Source organism: Phasianus colchicus, chromosome 22, assembly GCF_987193195.1.
Source record: "Phasianus colchicus chromosome 22, bPhaCol1.hap1.1, whole genome shotgun sequence".
NCBI classification, from domain to species: domain Eukaryota; kingdom Metazoa; phylum Chordata; class Aves; order Galliformes; family Phasianidae; genus Phasianus; species Phasianus colchicus.
Window position 1 is genome coordinate 5,308,518 of NC_143457.1, and position 17,865 is coordinate 5,326,382.

General features: G+C 44.6%; 1 protein-coding gene across 3 annotated transcripts in view; it reads right to left on the reverse strand.

The window, feature by feature from the left end:
* Positions 1-15,368, reverse strand: part of MXRA8 (matrix remodeling associated 8) — a 28,692-nt gene extending 13,324 nt beyond the window's left edge. Inside the window, exons 1-4 of one of the 3 annotated variants that reach the window (XM_090122970.1) lie at positions 14,876-15,368; positions 1,245-1,268; positions 504-812; positions 253-354 (exon numbers count right to left, since the gene is read on the reverse strand). In XM_090122970.1, coding sequence (XP_089979096.1) covers positions 253-354; positions 504-812; positions 1,245-1,268; positions 14,876-14,936 — 496 coding nt within the window. In that variant the 5' untranslated portion in view covers positions 14,937-15,368. Of the gene's footprint in view, positions 1-252; positions 355-503; positions 813-1,244; positions 1,269-6,499; positions 7,513-12,329; positions 12,458-14,875 lie in introns of those variants that run through there. The other 2 variants (XM_090122969.1, XM_031613632.2) reach the window with 2 other exon arrangements.
* Positions 15,369-17,865: the final 2,497 nt, after the last annotated feature.

Sequence of the window (17,865 nt, forward strand, 5' to 3'; positions counted from 1 at the left end):
ACATAGTAAGCACTTCTGCCTCCTGATACACTGCAAGATTCTTGTAGCACCTGTGTGCTGAGCTGCAACAGAGCAGGCATGGGCAAAAAGCCTTCATCCACAATGCTCTCTGATGCTAGCAGAATAACATGCAGTACCAGCTGTGAATCAGCACACAAGCCCCACTGTGAGTTCAGCTCAGACCTGGGGACCACTGGACTTCAGCTGCCAGACTTGCCCTTGCAGAAAGGGACACCATGCTGTCACACCTACCTTTCTTGGTGATATCTAGTTGAATTTTCACAGTTTCATACAAGTGGCAGTAGTGATGGTGAAGATTACAGGAATATATACCTGCATCACTCTCTGCAACATCTAGTATAAGAGAGAAGAGAGGACAAGTTGAACGTTTCATGCTGAGCCAACTACTTTTGTCATTTATGCTATTCAACAAACGCTTGCACAGAAGCAAAAAGACCTTTGCAAATCTTAGGGATAAAAGAGAAAAAGATCCTGTTTAGTACCTTTGATCACCAGTGAAAAGTTGCCATCTGTAAACGCATTCTGGGGCATTAATATCCTCCCTTGGTTGTAGGAGCTGTAGACACGCTGCTCTCCTGCTGAGTACATGTCACACAGCCTCTCCATCTTGTTATCTCCATAGTAGGTGCTGTACACATCCCAGTGCACCACACGTTGGCGGTCATTCAGACGGTCCTGAGTCCACATCATGCGGTAACTCTTGCATGGCAGGACAGCCTGTGAGCCCCGGGTAGCACTGATGTTTAACACTGACACTACAACACTGTCTGGGTTTGAGGCATCAGCTGGGACTGAGGGCAAGGAGCAAAGAAATGAGGTTATCACGTTAATGGCAGGTAAAGAAGGGATTAGAGTGAGATTAGGTCCTGTCCTAGAATCTCTGCACCCAAAAGAAACCCATCTGAAGGAAAGTTTCAAGAGCAACACAGAGCTCTCTAATGGAGAAATACAATATTATTATTATTTTTTAATTTAAAAAACATTGATTTCATTCAATAAAAAATGTCTGTTATGAGGATCCTAAATCTGACCCATCATACCTACCCTTTCCTTGTCTTAATGCTCAGTTAGATCAGTGATTAGAGGCATCAGCTCATGGTGTGCATGGCTGGTGCCTACAGAAGTTACCCATGAAATCCCCATCACATGGACTCTGATTTCATAACACCAAATTTCTTCGTATGGCGACAGAAACCCATGTAAATTACAAAGATGCCACTCACCTGAATATAAATAAACAACAGAACCTGTTAAAGCAGATAAAAAAAAGAATGTCAGAATTAAAGAAGCAAAAAAAAAAAAAAAAACCAAAAAAAAACAAACCATAACAAATGCATTTCTGGTCAGCCACCATCTCCTGTTATTATTCCATCTGATACTCCCTTTGTTGTTAACACACTTATTTAACATAGGTATTGTGGTTAAGCTCAGAGACTGTGAGCTTGCTTGGTGCTTGCTGCCTGGGAGAAGTTCTCTAACACAAAGATAAATGCTCTATCCTTCCATAAAGGACAGTCAGCAGCAGGGATAAGAACCAACAACAGCCCTGGCCTGGGCTCACCATTCAAATCCAACTCCTATAACTGATAGGGAGGTTAATTCCATCCAAGGAATCAAAATCCCTGAATGCTGCAGGATGCCTTGACAACCTGTCAAGCTGAGCGTGATGCAATGTGGCTGTTCTGCTTTGCACTTGTGACACACATTGCTGCCAGACACACACAGACGCACTCCTGTGTGCCTCCTGCTCACATTCCTGGTCTGCACAGTTGACCATCAATGCTCTGGAAGCAACCACAACTCTCTCCAACTCGCGTGACTCAGATGTACGCAGGAAGAACTTTGTCAAAATGAACTGATGGCTTTGTTTCTGCATCCCCCTGGCTCCATCCCTCCTGCTTTTTGTGTAGGAGGGGTCTGAGAGGTCTCCTGGCATCATGCTTGGAGAGCATGAATCGGATTCCTAACACAATGACATCATTCATCTCTCTAACCAGTCAAGTCCAAGTGGGTTCTAGCAGAATAATTAGCTGTTTTGTCCTGCTAATGTCATAGGCACAATTCCTCCTGACAAAGGCTGCATTTTTTTTTTTTTTTCAGCCCTGGCATTTATTCACTCCAGATCAGGGCTATAAATTCACTCCAGATCGGGGCTATTTTAACAACACCATCAGTGCACGGGCTGAGAATAAACTCTGTTTCTTTTCCTTTTCCTATCACAAAATACTGGGCAGTGACACCAGAGAACAAAAGTGAGCAGCATTCTCTGTTGAGCTGCCAGCTCAAAGACAGTCCAAATGTAAGGAATTCTTTCTACATCTGTAATCTCAGCATCATAAAGAAAACAAATTCCTTGGACAGAGCCTGTACAGCTCTGGATATAAGAAAAGACATCCCACTGAGACATTATAACCCCATTATTTGATGGTATCTGCTAATAGGCTGCAAAATACCTGATGGTAAAATACAACAAGCTGCCAGCACTGCCCACGTGCCCAGAGCTGGTGGCAGAGTGACATGGGAACAGCACAGCATCACAACATGGCAGTTTGCGTGCTAGGAAGTGAGCTGGCTGGTTGCACAGCCAGTTCTTCCAGAGCTTTGCTTTAATGCTCATTGACAGCAAGCTGATTTGGTGCTGCAGAAACATCCTCTTCTGGCTGAGCAACAGGAATGCATTTATTTCCCTTCCTTTCCTCTTGCATGTTAATGTAAAAAACACTGAGCCCAAATGCAGCACCGTAAACCTAACATCTGACAGACATCCCTCTAAGCCTTCCAGTGTGCTCTGCTCAGCAGCCTGTCCTTCTGCTTCTGCACCTTTGTGCACGCTGTGCTGGCCCTGCTGGCATGGCAAGGACCACCCAGCCCTCTCTGCTCCATCCATGAGGGCCAGGTTGGCTGCTGGCAGAACACCAGCATCCTTCCAGGAGTGCCCCTCAGTGACCAGGGGACATTGTTTCTTTATAGGAAAAGGGAAAAGCATCTGTTGAAGCCTTGCCTGCCTCTTACCATCCTCCTAATTTGACTTGCTGGGTGCTGCCACACAAAGATGGCCCTGGGTGACTGTCACTAGAACAAAGACCATGCAAGATGCTGGCCTGATGAAACACAGCAGCCAGCAGCTGAATCTCTAGAGGGGACAGAAGGGAAAAGGCATGTTGCAGGCTTTACAAGAGCCATGGGAACTCCACAGCACAAAGAAAGCAGAACTGATTGTGATGATTCCCTGTCAGTGTTGGAAATCTGAATGCATACACTGAGTTATTTGAGATGGCTGTAAGTGAAATAGCTTATAAATCAAAGGAATCTGGAATGTCTCTGATCTCTTATGTGCCTGGAGAAAAAGGAATTTAAAACAACTGGTTTTTAATAAACTGGGCACAGAGCAATAGTTAAATATGAGATTTGCTCTGCTATGTGAGACCCAAAGTACATTCCAAAGAAAGACATGCCCCCCCAGCCTGCTTTCAAAGTTATTGTTTGTGTAACACAGTTGCTCCTGAAGATAACCAGCAATATATCCATAAACCAGCAAAATTAACAGCTTTCTGAGCTACAGGAGTGGGACAGACTGGAAGCAGTTATATTGGTGAGTCACTACCCAATGTGCAAGTATAAAATCAAGGATTATTTATGCACCTAATGGTAGCTCAGTCTTTTGTGCTCATGGGACTCCAGCAGTTTCAAAACCACCAAATACCTTAAGAGTTGCTAACAGTAGCTTCCATTTTTAAATTTCCAGTTCCGTGTGGAGGATAATCACTTTGACCTCTGTGTGATATACTTTAGAAAAAAAGAGACAGACATTTATCTGCTATCCCCTGACTTGTTCCCTGCAGCCTCTCAGTAGGATCCCCAAGGTATTCTGCTGCTCCCACAATATAGGAAGAGGAAAGCAGCCTGCGAGTTTCCTAATCCCTTGTAAAAGGCAGAGCCAGCTCTTACAGCTTGAATCTCTTTCATAGTAAAGAATCAGGCCACAAAAACTGCAAGCAAACGACAAGTAAAAGCCTCAGGCTCTGAAAGACATCTTACACACTCGGGGATCTTGAGGCTCTGTCCTCAGAGCAGTTCAAACAGAAACCTGCCCCCTGAGTCTTGCCTGAACAAGAGCACAGCTCCTCTTCTCCCTGAGATAGCTGCTGGCAGAGGCAAAGCCTGTGCTAATGAAACCACCAAGTTCCTGTCTCACACTGAAAGATATCACAGCACAGAAAAAGGAACAGCAAACACCTTAGCAGCAGCCTGAGTGCCAAATGGCACACGTGCTCCATGGGACACGGTGAGGGTTTTGCCACTGATGCCAGGATAAGCTGCCTGAACAGCATCTTCCCTTATTCTTCCCATAAACCCCACTGCTTCTGCAGGAGATTTAATGGTCTCCATTGAGTTATTACGTAATTACCTCAAAAACAGAAGCTTGTGCTAACAGGCTATTTCCAGATCCTTTTGGAGAATGGCAGAGAGTCCATCCTGACTCTTCAGGGAGTTGACACAGTGCCTAAGAGACCATCGTGGTTTATGACACAGTCACATCGAGGTGACATCCACACAAATGAGCTCAGCACTATTGCTGCAGCCACTTTTTTAACACACAGATCAGTAGCCAGAAACACCACCTTGGGCCCATCTCTAGGCAGAGATGGTGAGCAATAAAGTTCCTTGTCTAAACAAAGTTTTCCCTACAAAGCCAACTGATGACCAGGCCAGGCTTTGAACTGGACTTCTATCTAAGTCTCTGTAATTGTTTATTTTTAAAGCTTGCTGGGACAAGTTTCTCACCAGCTGAGCATACTGCTTTCAAGGATGCCTGCAGTGGAGCTGCTGGCCACCCACCCAGCCCCAACCATCCCTGCACCTCTGCAGGTAGCAACGTGCTGTGAGTTGGCAAAAAGCAAGAATGTGCTGCCTCAGCAGAAAGGAAAAACCCTCCTGTCTGGACAAGAAAGCAATCACACCTTGGCCACCACACAGCCAGGATCCCACGTAGATCTGCCCTGACTTCCTTGCAGACAGCTCGGATATTAGCTCAGCTTTGTAAACCCTTTTCTGGTTCGTGTACTTGACGTTGGCTCCAGGCCCATGGAATAGTTTGCAGAGCCATTCCAAACACAGCACTGTTCCTCCTTGCAAGATATTAACACTTGAGGGTGTGGTTCTTCTCCAAGCAGGATCATCTCAGCAAACGCAGAGACACAGATTTCCTCCCTTCTCTCATTACACTAACCTGACCTGGGTGGGTATGGCAGCACTCAGCATCACAGTTCTCTCTCCAAAATACACCCAAAGATGTCCATGAGAGATCATCCATCCTGTGGTGGGATACTGCTGGCTCTGTGCTGTGCAGCAACCCAACCTGCTGTTCCTGCCCCAGGCACTGTTAACGTGCTCAGCCACACTGGGGAGCAGCTGGACTGGTTGGTGCTTCTCCTCCTTCCCCCAGCTTAACCCACCCCCCCACACTACTTTTCTGAGCCACCATAATCCTTCTGTCCCTATGACTGATTCCATTCCTAACCCTTGCCTTTAGACATCACAACATCGGGGATGATTTGGTGACAAGAGCACTACATTAAACAGGGACCAAACTGAGAACTCTGTATACTGAGAAATTTCAAGAGGCTCAGGTGGAAAGCCACAGCCTTTCATTAAGGGCTGTGAGAAGCAGAAGGGTCACTGCCCCCCAAAAAGCTCATGCTCCTCACTTCCTACTGTCAGCACCTGGAATGAGGTCTTTCCATACTGTTCTTTGAGCTGCAATTCCTCCTTGCTCACAGGTGCCTTCCTTAAATCCCAAGGTCTTGCAAAGATAGATTGCTTGGGTTTTACAATTTATCCTCATGTCTTCTCCTGCCTTCCAAGCATTACTGACTGAGGTCTCTCTGCTCAGTTTGGGATCAGGCTCTCAGGATCTGTTTTCAGACCCTACAGAAAACTGTGGTAGAGGAAAACGTACAAGTCACTGTTACTGTGCATTCATCATACTTGCCCTCATCCCTCTCCTGTAGCTTAATGTCTAAGTGAATTCCTATCTATCTTTATGCTGACAGGGAATAAAAACTTTCATTAGTACCTCCATCCTGAGTGCACAAATGTATCAGCTGTTTCTGCCCCTTCAAAAGTATAAAATAGCCTTGGACCCTGTAACTCTAACTATCCAAGATTTACAGTACTCTCCTTTAAGCTTACTGCTTTTGAATTTACAATTAAAGTAACTGAGAGGAAGAAATACATTTCACAAACATGCTGAATGAAGCAGCATTTAACCTCAAGTATTTCTCCATTCTTTCCTTTCCTCTCAAAAAAGCCTGAGAACTCCATAAATCTTTCCCCTCGCAGACCCAAACCCAGCTAAACAAGGAACCTGAGCAAAATCTAACAAAGATAACAGTTCAAAATCTCTCTAATCTCCAGCCCCATCCTCTGCAGCTGAAACAGAAACAAGTAACATCACACCGACCAGCTAGGAGCTTACTTTGCTGAAGCAAAAGCTGCCACAGGAGGAGTTTTGCTAGTTGCTCCATTCCTTCAGCTTCTCCGTGTTTCCGTCTCTCTTGAAAAACAAGTTGAAGACTTTTAAAAAACTTTTTTTTTTTTTTTTTTGCTAACTGGAAAACACTATGACCTCATCAATTTACATCCAGAAAGCTGTGGACAGCAGCTCATATTCTGCAGTTACTCCACCTACAAGTCCTAACTCCCCACCTCCCCACTGCTCTCCCCCACGCTCACACTCCACCTCCTTCCTCTCCATAACTCTCCCTGCACAGTTACTACAAACACCCACTCCTCTCCTTCCCCTCCCTCTGGGACCTGTCTGACTTTGATGTAAAACTTTTATCGGCTATGGTTGGTCCCACACAGATCTGGGCTCTAGAAACAAATCTTTCTCCCTTCCCCAGAGGATGAAACTAATTTTCCTTGTGCTTTACTTGATCCAGCTGTTCCTTCCTTTGTTTGACACTCGTCCAGCTGTCTGCTCGAGACAATTTATTCTGTTGCCTTCAGTGGTTTTTTGATCTTTGTCTCTTCATATGGTTTTACTTTAAGCTCAAGTCTCAGGAGACAACCTAGAAAACAATGTTTACCCTGTCCTGTGATTTGTAAACAAGGACTTAATAGCAACTATCTCAGCAAGAGGGTAATAATGGCAAAAGACTGGGTATGTGGGAGCTTAGGGCAGTGCAGGCAGAGAAACCTAGAACACAAACAAAGCTCCAGACCAGTGCAACGTGGAGAACAGGATTTCCTGTCAGACCTGAACACAGAAAACTTGGGTGAACAACTCCATCACTGAGAACAATTCCATCACTAAGAATGCAGTTTAATTCGCTGTAGTTGGTAAAATACATTGAGTTGGATTATTCACCACCCAGCTCCGTGAGGCACCGTGGCTCTGAGAGGCTCAGGCATTGCTTTAGGTCAAGCACATGGTTCCATCTCCATCTGCCCCTGAGCAATCCCAACAGCATAACCCATGCAGGTGATCAAATGAACCTGAAAGAGTCTTCTCATGCAAGACTTGCAGGAAAATTACATGCCTAGACATTCAGGAGACAGTGCAGGTGCTGCTAATAGATGTCAAAACGCAGCAAACTTCTCTTATTATGATGTAAGATTGCTGTTGTTTGTGGTTAGCAGTGTTTAGCAGATTTAACTATACAATCAAATTAGTCATCAAGTGGAAAATTTAGGGGAAAGGGACATTTATGAGTGATGTTACAATTCCATCTGTAGAACAGAGCTAAATATATGTGGGATTCTCATATGAAAGCTTAAAAATAAAACCTAACCCTTCCCATGGCACTCATGGAGAGAAACTCAATTGCCCCACTTGCATTTTTCCATGCTGACATTGGTCTGTTCCATCTATTTACCCTATCCCAGAGAGGGCTGTGCTTAAGGAAAGAGGAGGGCATTATCCTTTCAACCAAAACCTAAACAAACATCTGAATGCTCTGCAACAAGAGCAGCCAGACTAAATCAGACCAGAACTTCACCCAGTGTAGTGCCCTCTCCAGCAGCAGATGGAACCAGACACTTCCAAGACATTCCAAGAAACTGAAGCTATTATTATTATTAAATAGTTTGACCATGAACAAAGCTTGCATTAACCCCAGCATGCCTTTATACTGTCCAAAACAGACCCAAATTACAATTAATTTGTTTCCGGAGAAACATTCTAAAACCACATTCAGGTAAGAACCCTATGAGATTTCACTGCCAACTTCAACTCTTACATATTTCTATTCAATGGGGAGTTGTGGGAAATTAGACACAAATAGTCACTCACAGTGCAAGCTCCCACGCTCCCCAGATGAGCTGTGTCAATAGCCTGGATGCTCACACATCCAGCCCAACTGCAACCTAAACACACAGACTTACTTTTTGCAAGCCTCAGATATTTGCATGATAATTCCATAAGCGCTTGCATGCAGCAAAGCCTCCTGCACACCCCCCAAAATTAAAACTTGCTGCCAATTGTCAGGCATCACAGCAAACACTTTACTGACCGACAGAAGCTGAGAGCAGCTTGGGGGCAGCAGCAGCCTTCCTGGAGCCTGTCAGATCAGGCAGTAGGGCTGAGGCTCAGATCCGACAGCTGCACCATCACAGCAGAGCCTGGGAAACGTTTGGCAGGAAGACAAAAAGCTGTTCCCATTATGCAGGTTGCAAGCACAGCACCCTGTCCTTCCCTCCATCCTTCCCAGCACTGCAACCTCAGGTTGCCTTCCCATCTCTCTGCCCCCCACCCTTGGCACTGCAGTGGTTACTGGCTCTTCTTGCCTGCCTGCTGGGATGGATGCAGAGCTCTGTGGTTGCTGCTGTCACGAATTGGCTATTTCCTGGCTGAAGGAAGCCAAGTTCAGGCCAAACCCACTGCAGCCTCCCGAAGAAAACAGCCCAGTGGAAGAAAGGAGGAACAGCTTCCCTGGGGTTCAGAAGGGGAGTAAAGGGACACAGATTCCTGCCCTTTTCTCACTCATTCTGTGCAGTCTCCAGTCTGCCTTATGCTCCTAGAGCCTTGCTGCACGAAAGAGATCCCCAGCATGCAGCTGCACCAACACTGCCCCATCAGGTGCTGAGCATTTAATGTGATTCTCCATACAAGTCAGGCTAAGAGACTCTGGTCAAGCAGTGGTATTTTGGGTATTGATTCTCAAAACAAGAAGCATCCCTTCACTGCCCACTGCAGCACAGCCTGCCATCTGCCCCACCACAAAGCCTGTCCAAAGCAAGCAGCTCATCCATGTGTGGGGAAGGTATGGAAGAGGTTTTGCTTCTAGGAGCTCTGCACCTGCCGTGCTCAATGCAGGTCAGGGAGAAAGGCTCTTCTGTTCCAGTCATCCCTATTTCACCTAGAAATGCTGGTGACTCAGGTGGAAAAAAGCCCTGCCCAAAGGCAGATTAATTGGCTTGTGGGAAGCAGTAATGAGCAAGCCACATCTGCCAGGCACTTTGCTGTTCCTGATCCCTTCCATTTGAACATTTTTGTTTTCCGTGCCTGCAGGCACTGCACTGACAGACCTCCCAATACATCTGGCCTGAGCACCAGTCCAGAAAACTGAGCAAATATCAGGTCTGATGCAAAGAGGTGTCCTTCATCCTTTCTTGTCATTTTGAAAATCATTAAACTTGGGAAGCAGGAGGAAAAGCAGTCACTTCCACCCTACTTTCACTGCTATAAGTACACGTAATGCACTGAAAAGGAATGCCAGGATTAAGGCTCTGTTGACACAAAGACACAAATTAAAGCACAAGGACTTACATGCATGACCTGTCAATGCTCCATGTTTGTATTACCAGCAACTTCCCTACATCTTCTCTAAATGTGAAACCTGTTGCACCATGCTACCATCAAAGGAAAACGGAACAGCTCCTCCCAAAAGTAAAAACAAGGATAATTTTTTAGAGGAAAAGTAGCAGGGAAAGCTACAGCTTGGGAAAAGAGTACTGACAGGTACAGGGGCAAAACCAGCATGGATCCTGCCAAACCAAAAGCACAGAGTTCTGCATGGAAGCAGCAAAAGAGGGAGAGGCAGGGAGGGATACTGCAGTTGGGGGCTCCAGTTTTGGGGCAGAGGAATCTTCAGACCTGCCTGCTGATGGAAAAGAGCAACATAACACAGAGCCACATGAATTACCAGAGGGTGTGCACTTCCCAGGAGGCTTCATTTGGTTGCAAAGCTTTTCTTATTAAAATAAATCTTTCAGCTGCAATGAATCCCATAAACAAGGCTGAAATAATCCAACTTGCAGCAAGAGCTGTGAACTAAAAGGACAAAACTGAGAGCCAACCACAATGACAGGGCTGTCAAGTGAAGCCTGTCATTATCCCAGCAATGTAACAAGCAGCATCTCTCTTACACACCCAGCAATACAATGTTTATTCTCTGTTCCCTAGTTGTAAATGCTTGTGCCCCTGATTTGCATTCTCCTAAGACCGTGTTCAGGATGACGAGTTGAGAGTTTGGCCAGATGTTTTTCTGCTTTGTTTTATTCCTCTGGAGACCACTTTATCCCCAGCCTGTGTTATCTACCACCAAACCAACAGCTGAGGCAAAATGCACAGTGCAAGAAAGGCAGATCTCTGCCAGCCTCCTACTAAGTACATACAAAGGAGTTTTGTAACAGTCAATAGCTTCACTTGTATAGTATCCCTCAAACAACCAATTTCCAGCAAAGAGAAAGATGGAATCCACAAACCCACCACGTTGTAGCCTCTGCAATGCTCTGTGCAAGCATTTCTGAAGCAAAATGACAGGGCTGCCCAGGAGCAGTATGTGTTACCCTGTCATTTGCAGGCAATTCCTCAGCTTCTGCCTGTCTCAGCCCTCCAACTGAAAAGCTCCATCTCCCTATGTGCCAAACTCATTGATGCGATGTGATGCAGCAATAATAGAGACCTTCCAGATATGTAAGGTATTTAGGCAGATGGAATCTTAAGAGGATTTTGATCTTCTGCTTAATGCACTGAGCTTTGCTTCTTTGCCAAGCGAAGACCTTGATATACACTAAGGAAGAGTTAAATTCCAGCATCCAAGCAAACTGCTCTTAGCAAACAGAAAGGTGTGCCTATGCCTGTGTGTGTTCCTGAGCTGCTCTAAGTGTGAGTGCCCAGGTAAGAGGGTGAGAGCACTGTGTGCACCCTTTGCTATCTCTGCAGCTCAGAGACTCCTGTCGTCCTGCATCTTTAGATGCCACTGTATTTAAACTCTCCTTTTTGTTGGAAAGCTGTCAGCTGCAGATTCCTGGGATTCATCTCAAAACCATTAATATGAACCAGTTACAAAAACAGAGAAATTGCCCAGGAAACCAACTGATTTTTTTTTTTTTCTTTCCAGACTGAAAACTGAAGATTATTTTTCCAAGATAAAAATGTGCTTTGGCGATTCTTCCATAAGATGGAATCCAAAAGGCTGGGTTTGGTGCAGGGAGAAAAGACAAGTGGATTTCTGTGCCCCAAAAAAGCTATCAGAGGCAGATAGCCAGCAGGTCCAAATCTGCAAGCTTGTATGAACTACCATGGAGCTCTGTTTATATCCACTCAGAGCCTCTCTCATCAACCCCCCAGTTGCACAAACACTTCAAGACCTATCAGATCATGAATCCTACTGCTAGCAAGCTTTAGGTAATAGTGACATTAATTTATCACTTCCATTAAAAGAAAAGAATGTAGGGAGAGTCTCCCTGCCTTCACCTTTTCTTTCCTGTTCATCTCACACAGCTCTGCTTCACCAGATGGATTTTTTTTGGTGCTGAACAGATTTGCCAACAGATATAGTGTTTCATGCCATTCACAGCCTGTGAAAATCACTGTCAAAAACCTGTAAACAACAAATCCTTTTGACAGTGCTTTTGAATCAGTGTCAAGTTTCACAGTCTTCCAAACAAGCACCTGAATCAGACGCAGTTAGGCAAAATCTTAATTAAACCCCCATAGATTAATACATGTTTTCACTGAATTGTTTCGTTGTTTTTCTTCTTTTCTTTCTTTCAAGATACTTGAGTGCATCCCCCTCAATCATAGCAGGCCAAGGCTTTGTCTAAGGTACCTGATTGAGGGAGCACTAGCCTCAATCAGAAAAAAAAAAAAACAAGCAAGCAGGGAAATCAGAATAGAAACAGAGCAGCCTCTCATTCTATGTTTGCAAGGGTCTTTCTTTTGGTGGCACCAGACTTGTGCTCATTTGCTGACAGGGCAGGCTGGGTACACAGCACAGGCAGCTCCTCATAGGAAAAGTTTGCAGTCTAAACAGACAGGAGCAGCAGCGAGACACACAACACAAAAGGAAATGACTCACCCAGGCTTGCACAGCAGATCAGTGGCAGAATTAGGAATACAGCCCAGACCAGCTGCATTAGTACCTCAGTCTGTAGACTGTGCTGCCTCTGTCCTCACGGGGAGCCTAGAAAACTCTGGCACTATATGAGGGCTCACTGCACAGAAGACTGATGAGGATGCAGACTGAAGGGCAGAGTCGGACAAAATCTTTCCTGTCTTTCTGCTCTGGAAAGCTTCAGTGATACAAAGAGCTCTGAGACAGAATGCATTTGGGTAGGACTGTAATTTTTAACTTCAAAATGGCCCATGGCATCCCTCTTACCTCTCAGATTTTTGCAGCACTCTGATTCCCCAAGGAGAACCACACTCATTACTACCTGCTGCCTCTTTTCACATCACAGCAGGGAAAATAAACTGTTGTTGTTATTGGTTTGGTGGTGTTGGTTTTTTTTAAGACACAAAGTATCTAACTATCTCTCAGCTTATGGAGAGCCAGTAGTGCCTTCAACACATTGATATTAGCTCAAAATCACATGAACCATGAAGTTCCTGAGGGGATGGAAAAACATGCAAATCTAAATTGGAGTTCCCATCAATCATAACTTCAAGAGCTGGCTCTGTGCATGTATATGCATCTGTTCATCTTCCCCTAAGGTTCACAGCAGCAGCCAGCAACTGTGTGCTGCTGGGAATCGGGGGGAGGAGGGGGTTTAGAGCCCCTAAGGTGCTATTACTTGCATCTCCATGCACCTAAATCTTTTAGATCTATGCAGAAAAACCACCTCCCCCAAAATTAACTTCTTGATATCAAGTGCCTGAGACAGAAGGGCATCCAACCTATGACATGGGACTGACTCAGCCCCACTGGAGCTGTGGTTCTGTAGAGTCCTCACTTTTTCAAACCTATCCCGAAACCACTAAGCCCCCTCTAGGGGACAGAGGCTTAGAATTGGTCCAATTTGGCAGATGGCAAACAGCATTGAGAATCAGGAGGAAATAACAGAGGGATCTCATCACCCCTTTGAACATTTATTTAGCCAGTGTGTTTGTCTTCAGAAAAGTGAGAGAAGGCAGCAGCTGAGATAAGCAGCATTCCACCAAGCTGTTACTCATCCCTATAGACAAAGCTCCAGAATTTTCCATATTTCAGAAAAAAGAGGCACCAGACAGGCAGACCTTGGGTCTCACTTTTCAATTCAGTAGCACTTCCATGTAAAAAGGCCTTCACTTTGCCCACCTCTTCATTTCAGATCTCAAGGCACTTCACAGGGAAGTCGTTAAGCCTACACAAAAGGAAGGAGGAGCTGAGGGAGAGATTGGAGAAATAACTGGTCCATGGGACACAGAACATTCTGAAATCCCATATCACTGCCCATCCTCCTGCTCAGTCACAGCAGGCTCTGACGAGGAACTTACCAAGAACATATTAAAAGCAATCACTCACAAGCAGTGCTGACTCAGTGCCACAGAAGATGACTGAACAGAGAACCTTTTCCAGAGCAGCTCTCCAGCAATCTCCTCCACAGGCAACAGTAGGTCAGGTTCCTCTAACACGAGAAAAGCTTAAGCCACAAGCACACAGCACATATTTCTGTGAAGAACCAAAAAAGTTCTCAAAGTATTCAGGGAAATGGGCACATTCAGCTATTTATGTCACTTTGTGTCCCCTTTTTGACCACCAGCACTGTGCCTCAACCACATCTCTCAGTCCCTCTCTACATGGGAACAGTGTTCTGGCACTAGGAGCTTTGGAAGGAGAACTCCAGTTCCCACACTAATTGCAGCTCATCTGTTGCACCCGCCTAAAATAATTAAGCAGTGCAATTCCAGGCACAGCATCTTATTTTGAGATCAGAAATGACTGGGAAAGAGTGGAAAAATTAAGAGGTTGACTCTGAAAAGGGCGCTCAAAGGTTGCTTCCCAGAGAGTTGTGTTATCTACCTCAGGTTGGCAGGCAATTTCATTTGAAATAAAAATAGTTAGGCTGAAAGGAGGTTCCTTTGTGTAATACAATATAATCCTGCTGCCAAATTTAGATGCACAAACATGGAGCTTGGCCAACTTGTAAGGGTAGTCCGTGCAAACCGTGCATTTACTCTAGATCAATCCAAGTGCCCAGAACTTGGGCATACAAACCTACCTGACTGAACCAGCATTGCTGCTTCTATCCAGACACCTGAGTGTTGTACCAGATCACCCATTTCAGAGCTCCCCTTCAACATAAGCACAAGGTAGAAATAATGTTCCAGTTACTTAAAACTTGCAGCTCTACTCCAGAAGCAGCTGTCCCTACTCTGAAAACTAGATACATGTTTTTATTTGCTCTCCTTTCTACTGAGAGTGAGGCTGGGGAGTAATCAGAAATCACAGAGATAGTACTGCACCCAAGGCAGAAATAATGACATGGGGCTTTTCTGCTTGTTTCCTTTTCACAGTCCCAGGTTTTTGCATAAAGTACTTGTGAGAGAAAGGCTTTCCTGCCTTCCCGAGGGCAACAACACTCTTCCTTTCCCCAAGGAACATGTGATGTTATCAGAAGTAGGACACGTTTCTCTCTGCCCTACCTTCTGATGGGCCTATAGCACAATTTCTTACAGATGGCAGGATGCTGTTAATACATGTCATTCTTCCACATCATAAGCCAGTAAAATTAAGCATTGACAGTTCTCTGGAGGATGCTCATTCAGACCTAAGAAAAACAACAGAAAAGACAGTACAGTAACTGAAACAATAAGAATGAGGGAAGCCAAGCCAAGGCCTACCAGGTCCAGGTGACCAATCATAGATTTTGACTTCAGGCCATGCCTGGTGATTCTGCTGCTGGGCAGCCTCCAGCAGGCTGCTCCACGAAGAGTAGCCAGCTGCCTCAGAGCTGAGAGCAGCAAACCCTTTGGTCACAAGAGGAAACAGCTCTGACTCAAAAGCACCTAGGGGAAAGTGCTGGTGAGTAACACAGTGCCATTTACGCATAGTTACACTGCTGACTTTAACTGTTCTAGCCACTTTTACTACCTTTTATTTTGGCACGTTCCTCCATAACTGCTTATTTTCATATTTGACTATTTCCTGCTATGAATTGTCAGTTCTTTTAAAATAAACCTGACAATTTCCAAGCTATCAGTTTTTTCACCTGGTATGCCAACTCCTGATGTGGGACTCAACATCCTTGTCTGAAACCAATCACTCTGCAGCAGCTGTGACACAGTGCTGGCAGCTGCTAAGAGGTTCCCAAAGCATCTAGTCTTCTTCAGACCTAATCACACCAAAGGCAATGAAACTCCTTCAGCACAGCACCTCCCTGACCTGCACCACATCCTGCTTATTGGACAAGTGTAAAAACAACAATCAATTATTTTTAACCAATATTTAATACTATGCTTTTACTGTAAACAAGATTTTAACCACATTTCCTAAGAAAACAAGGGACATATAGATACACAATCCCAATTGTCCATTCAACCTTCTTCCTGTTACTTTGTACCCCCTGTTCTGGCTATGTTTGAGAGCAGTGAAGAAGTCTTATAATTTTATAGTTCTTACCAGTTTTGTGGGATTTAGAAACACATCACAATGAAGATGTCCAGGAAAGTCGTGGAGTCCCAGATCCCTGGAGGGGTTCAAGAAAGGGCAGCTTTGGCACTGAGGGGCATGGTGGGGATGGATTTACATTTGGACTTCATTATGTTAGAGTTTTTTTCCAACCTTAATGATTCTATGACTCTATGCATTGATGACCATGCAGTGATCATGACTACAGAACTCAGTCTTATTTCAGGGAATTAAAAGAAGTGGAGTATCAGATGTTCTTAAATTCTATGACTCACAGAACTCCTTGTTTCAGTTCTCTTCCCATCTTACAGGGAAAGGCAAGCAAGAATAGATACCTCCACAGTTAAGCCAGCACACTGCTTAAAACCAGCCCAGATGTCTGCAGGAGCTACAGTTATTGAATCCTTTTTTTCCTACACCAGCAGACAGCAAAATCTACTCTTCAGAACCATTTAAGCTCTGCAAAGTGAAAGGCTTCAGGTAAAGTACAGAATGCTGTTATTTTTGGAGAGTAACTGACCAGACTCAGCCCCAGCAAACCCAAACCAGGATGTTTTCACAGTCTGAACAGAAATGCCAGCAGCAGAACAGCATGAATGATGTAAAGATGTAATTTCATTTATCCACAGGTGCTGTTTGCAAGATCAGTAAGATCACTTCAGCCAGATTCTGAGCTACTGTAGACAAGGGTAGTGTATTACCTCTGGAAGACAGGGACTGGGGTTCACATCCACCAAAGCAGAGCTGGCTTTGTACTTTGAAAAGAACAGGGTCAGTTAAAGAAGCCAAAATACATACATCGATTTACGCTGGGTAACGTTGTAACAGTGCCCCTTTAATGCTAGCTTTAGCTCACCACAGTAAAGGTTCCTTGTTTCTGCTCAGGAATTACCAAGCAATCTCAGCCGGTTAGGTAACAGCAGGAGCAGAGTCCAATCACTCTCTGAAAGGTGTTTTGTACACCACATACCCAGAAACACTGGGCTAGCAGCTCCTGCTCATAAGCCACTCCTGAGACTACAAATGGAAGAAAGAAAAACACCACCTGCAATACAGATACAAAAAGAACCTGAGCTTCCCAGAGTCATGACATATTCAAAAATCCTTTTATGTCCAGAAACAAGGAAAAAACTTCAGGAATTCATACAAATACCACTGAGCAATGCACTTTTTTTTTTTTTACCAGAGCATACGCCTTAAAATGCATCTAATTCCTACCCCAGTGAGAAACATCACTACTGAGATCATGGAGACAACTAAAATCTCAAGTTTGCCAGCAATCATTATTTTCTTGTACTACAAGGAGATGGTATTTCTGTCACACATTCATTGGAAGCCTGCAGTCATCATGTTACTGGGTCTGACCTTTCCAAAAGGGAGAACATCACTGCTTCCATTTTCAATGCGATGCTTTGGTTTAGAGAAATCAATTTCAGAACTTTCAGCCCTTCTGAAATCAGTTGTTTTAGAGCCAACTCATGTCAGCACAAACTGATTGCTGTGACAAAACTACCAAACTGGGTTTTCTCCTTTGCTAACTGAGTTCGCTGTCTGTACTCAAGTCTACACAATCCAAGATTTAGGGGGTGTGAGCATAATTGGTTTCATATTCCAATTTTGAAGGATCTTTCCAGACAAAGAGCTGTCATACAGTCTCAAATATGAAATCTCCATCCCCACTGGATATCTCCAATCTCTGCAACGCAGAGCAGCAGAATAACAAGGAGATGGAAGAGCCTTAAAGCCAAACCTTTCCTGTTTCAGCCTTTTTTCTACTGCAGCCACACACACGTATGCACGCATTTGGTAACTGTGCAGGTACACTGGCACACACAAATTTTGGGACAGAACAGCAACTCACAACAAAACTCTGTGAGTAGTATACTATGCACTAGTGCTCCTCCTACAGAAGAATGGTACAGCTTCCTTCTGTTAGAAGTGAGCTGAAAATTGCATCCTGTGGTCAAAAAAGTTCAAGCAACTTAATATAATTCTGGTGCATGTT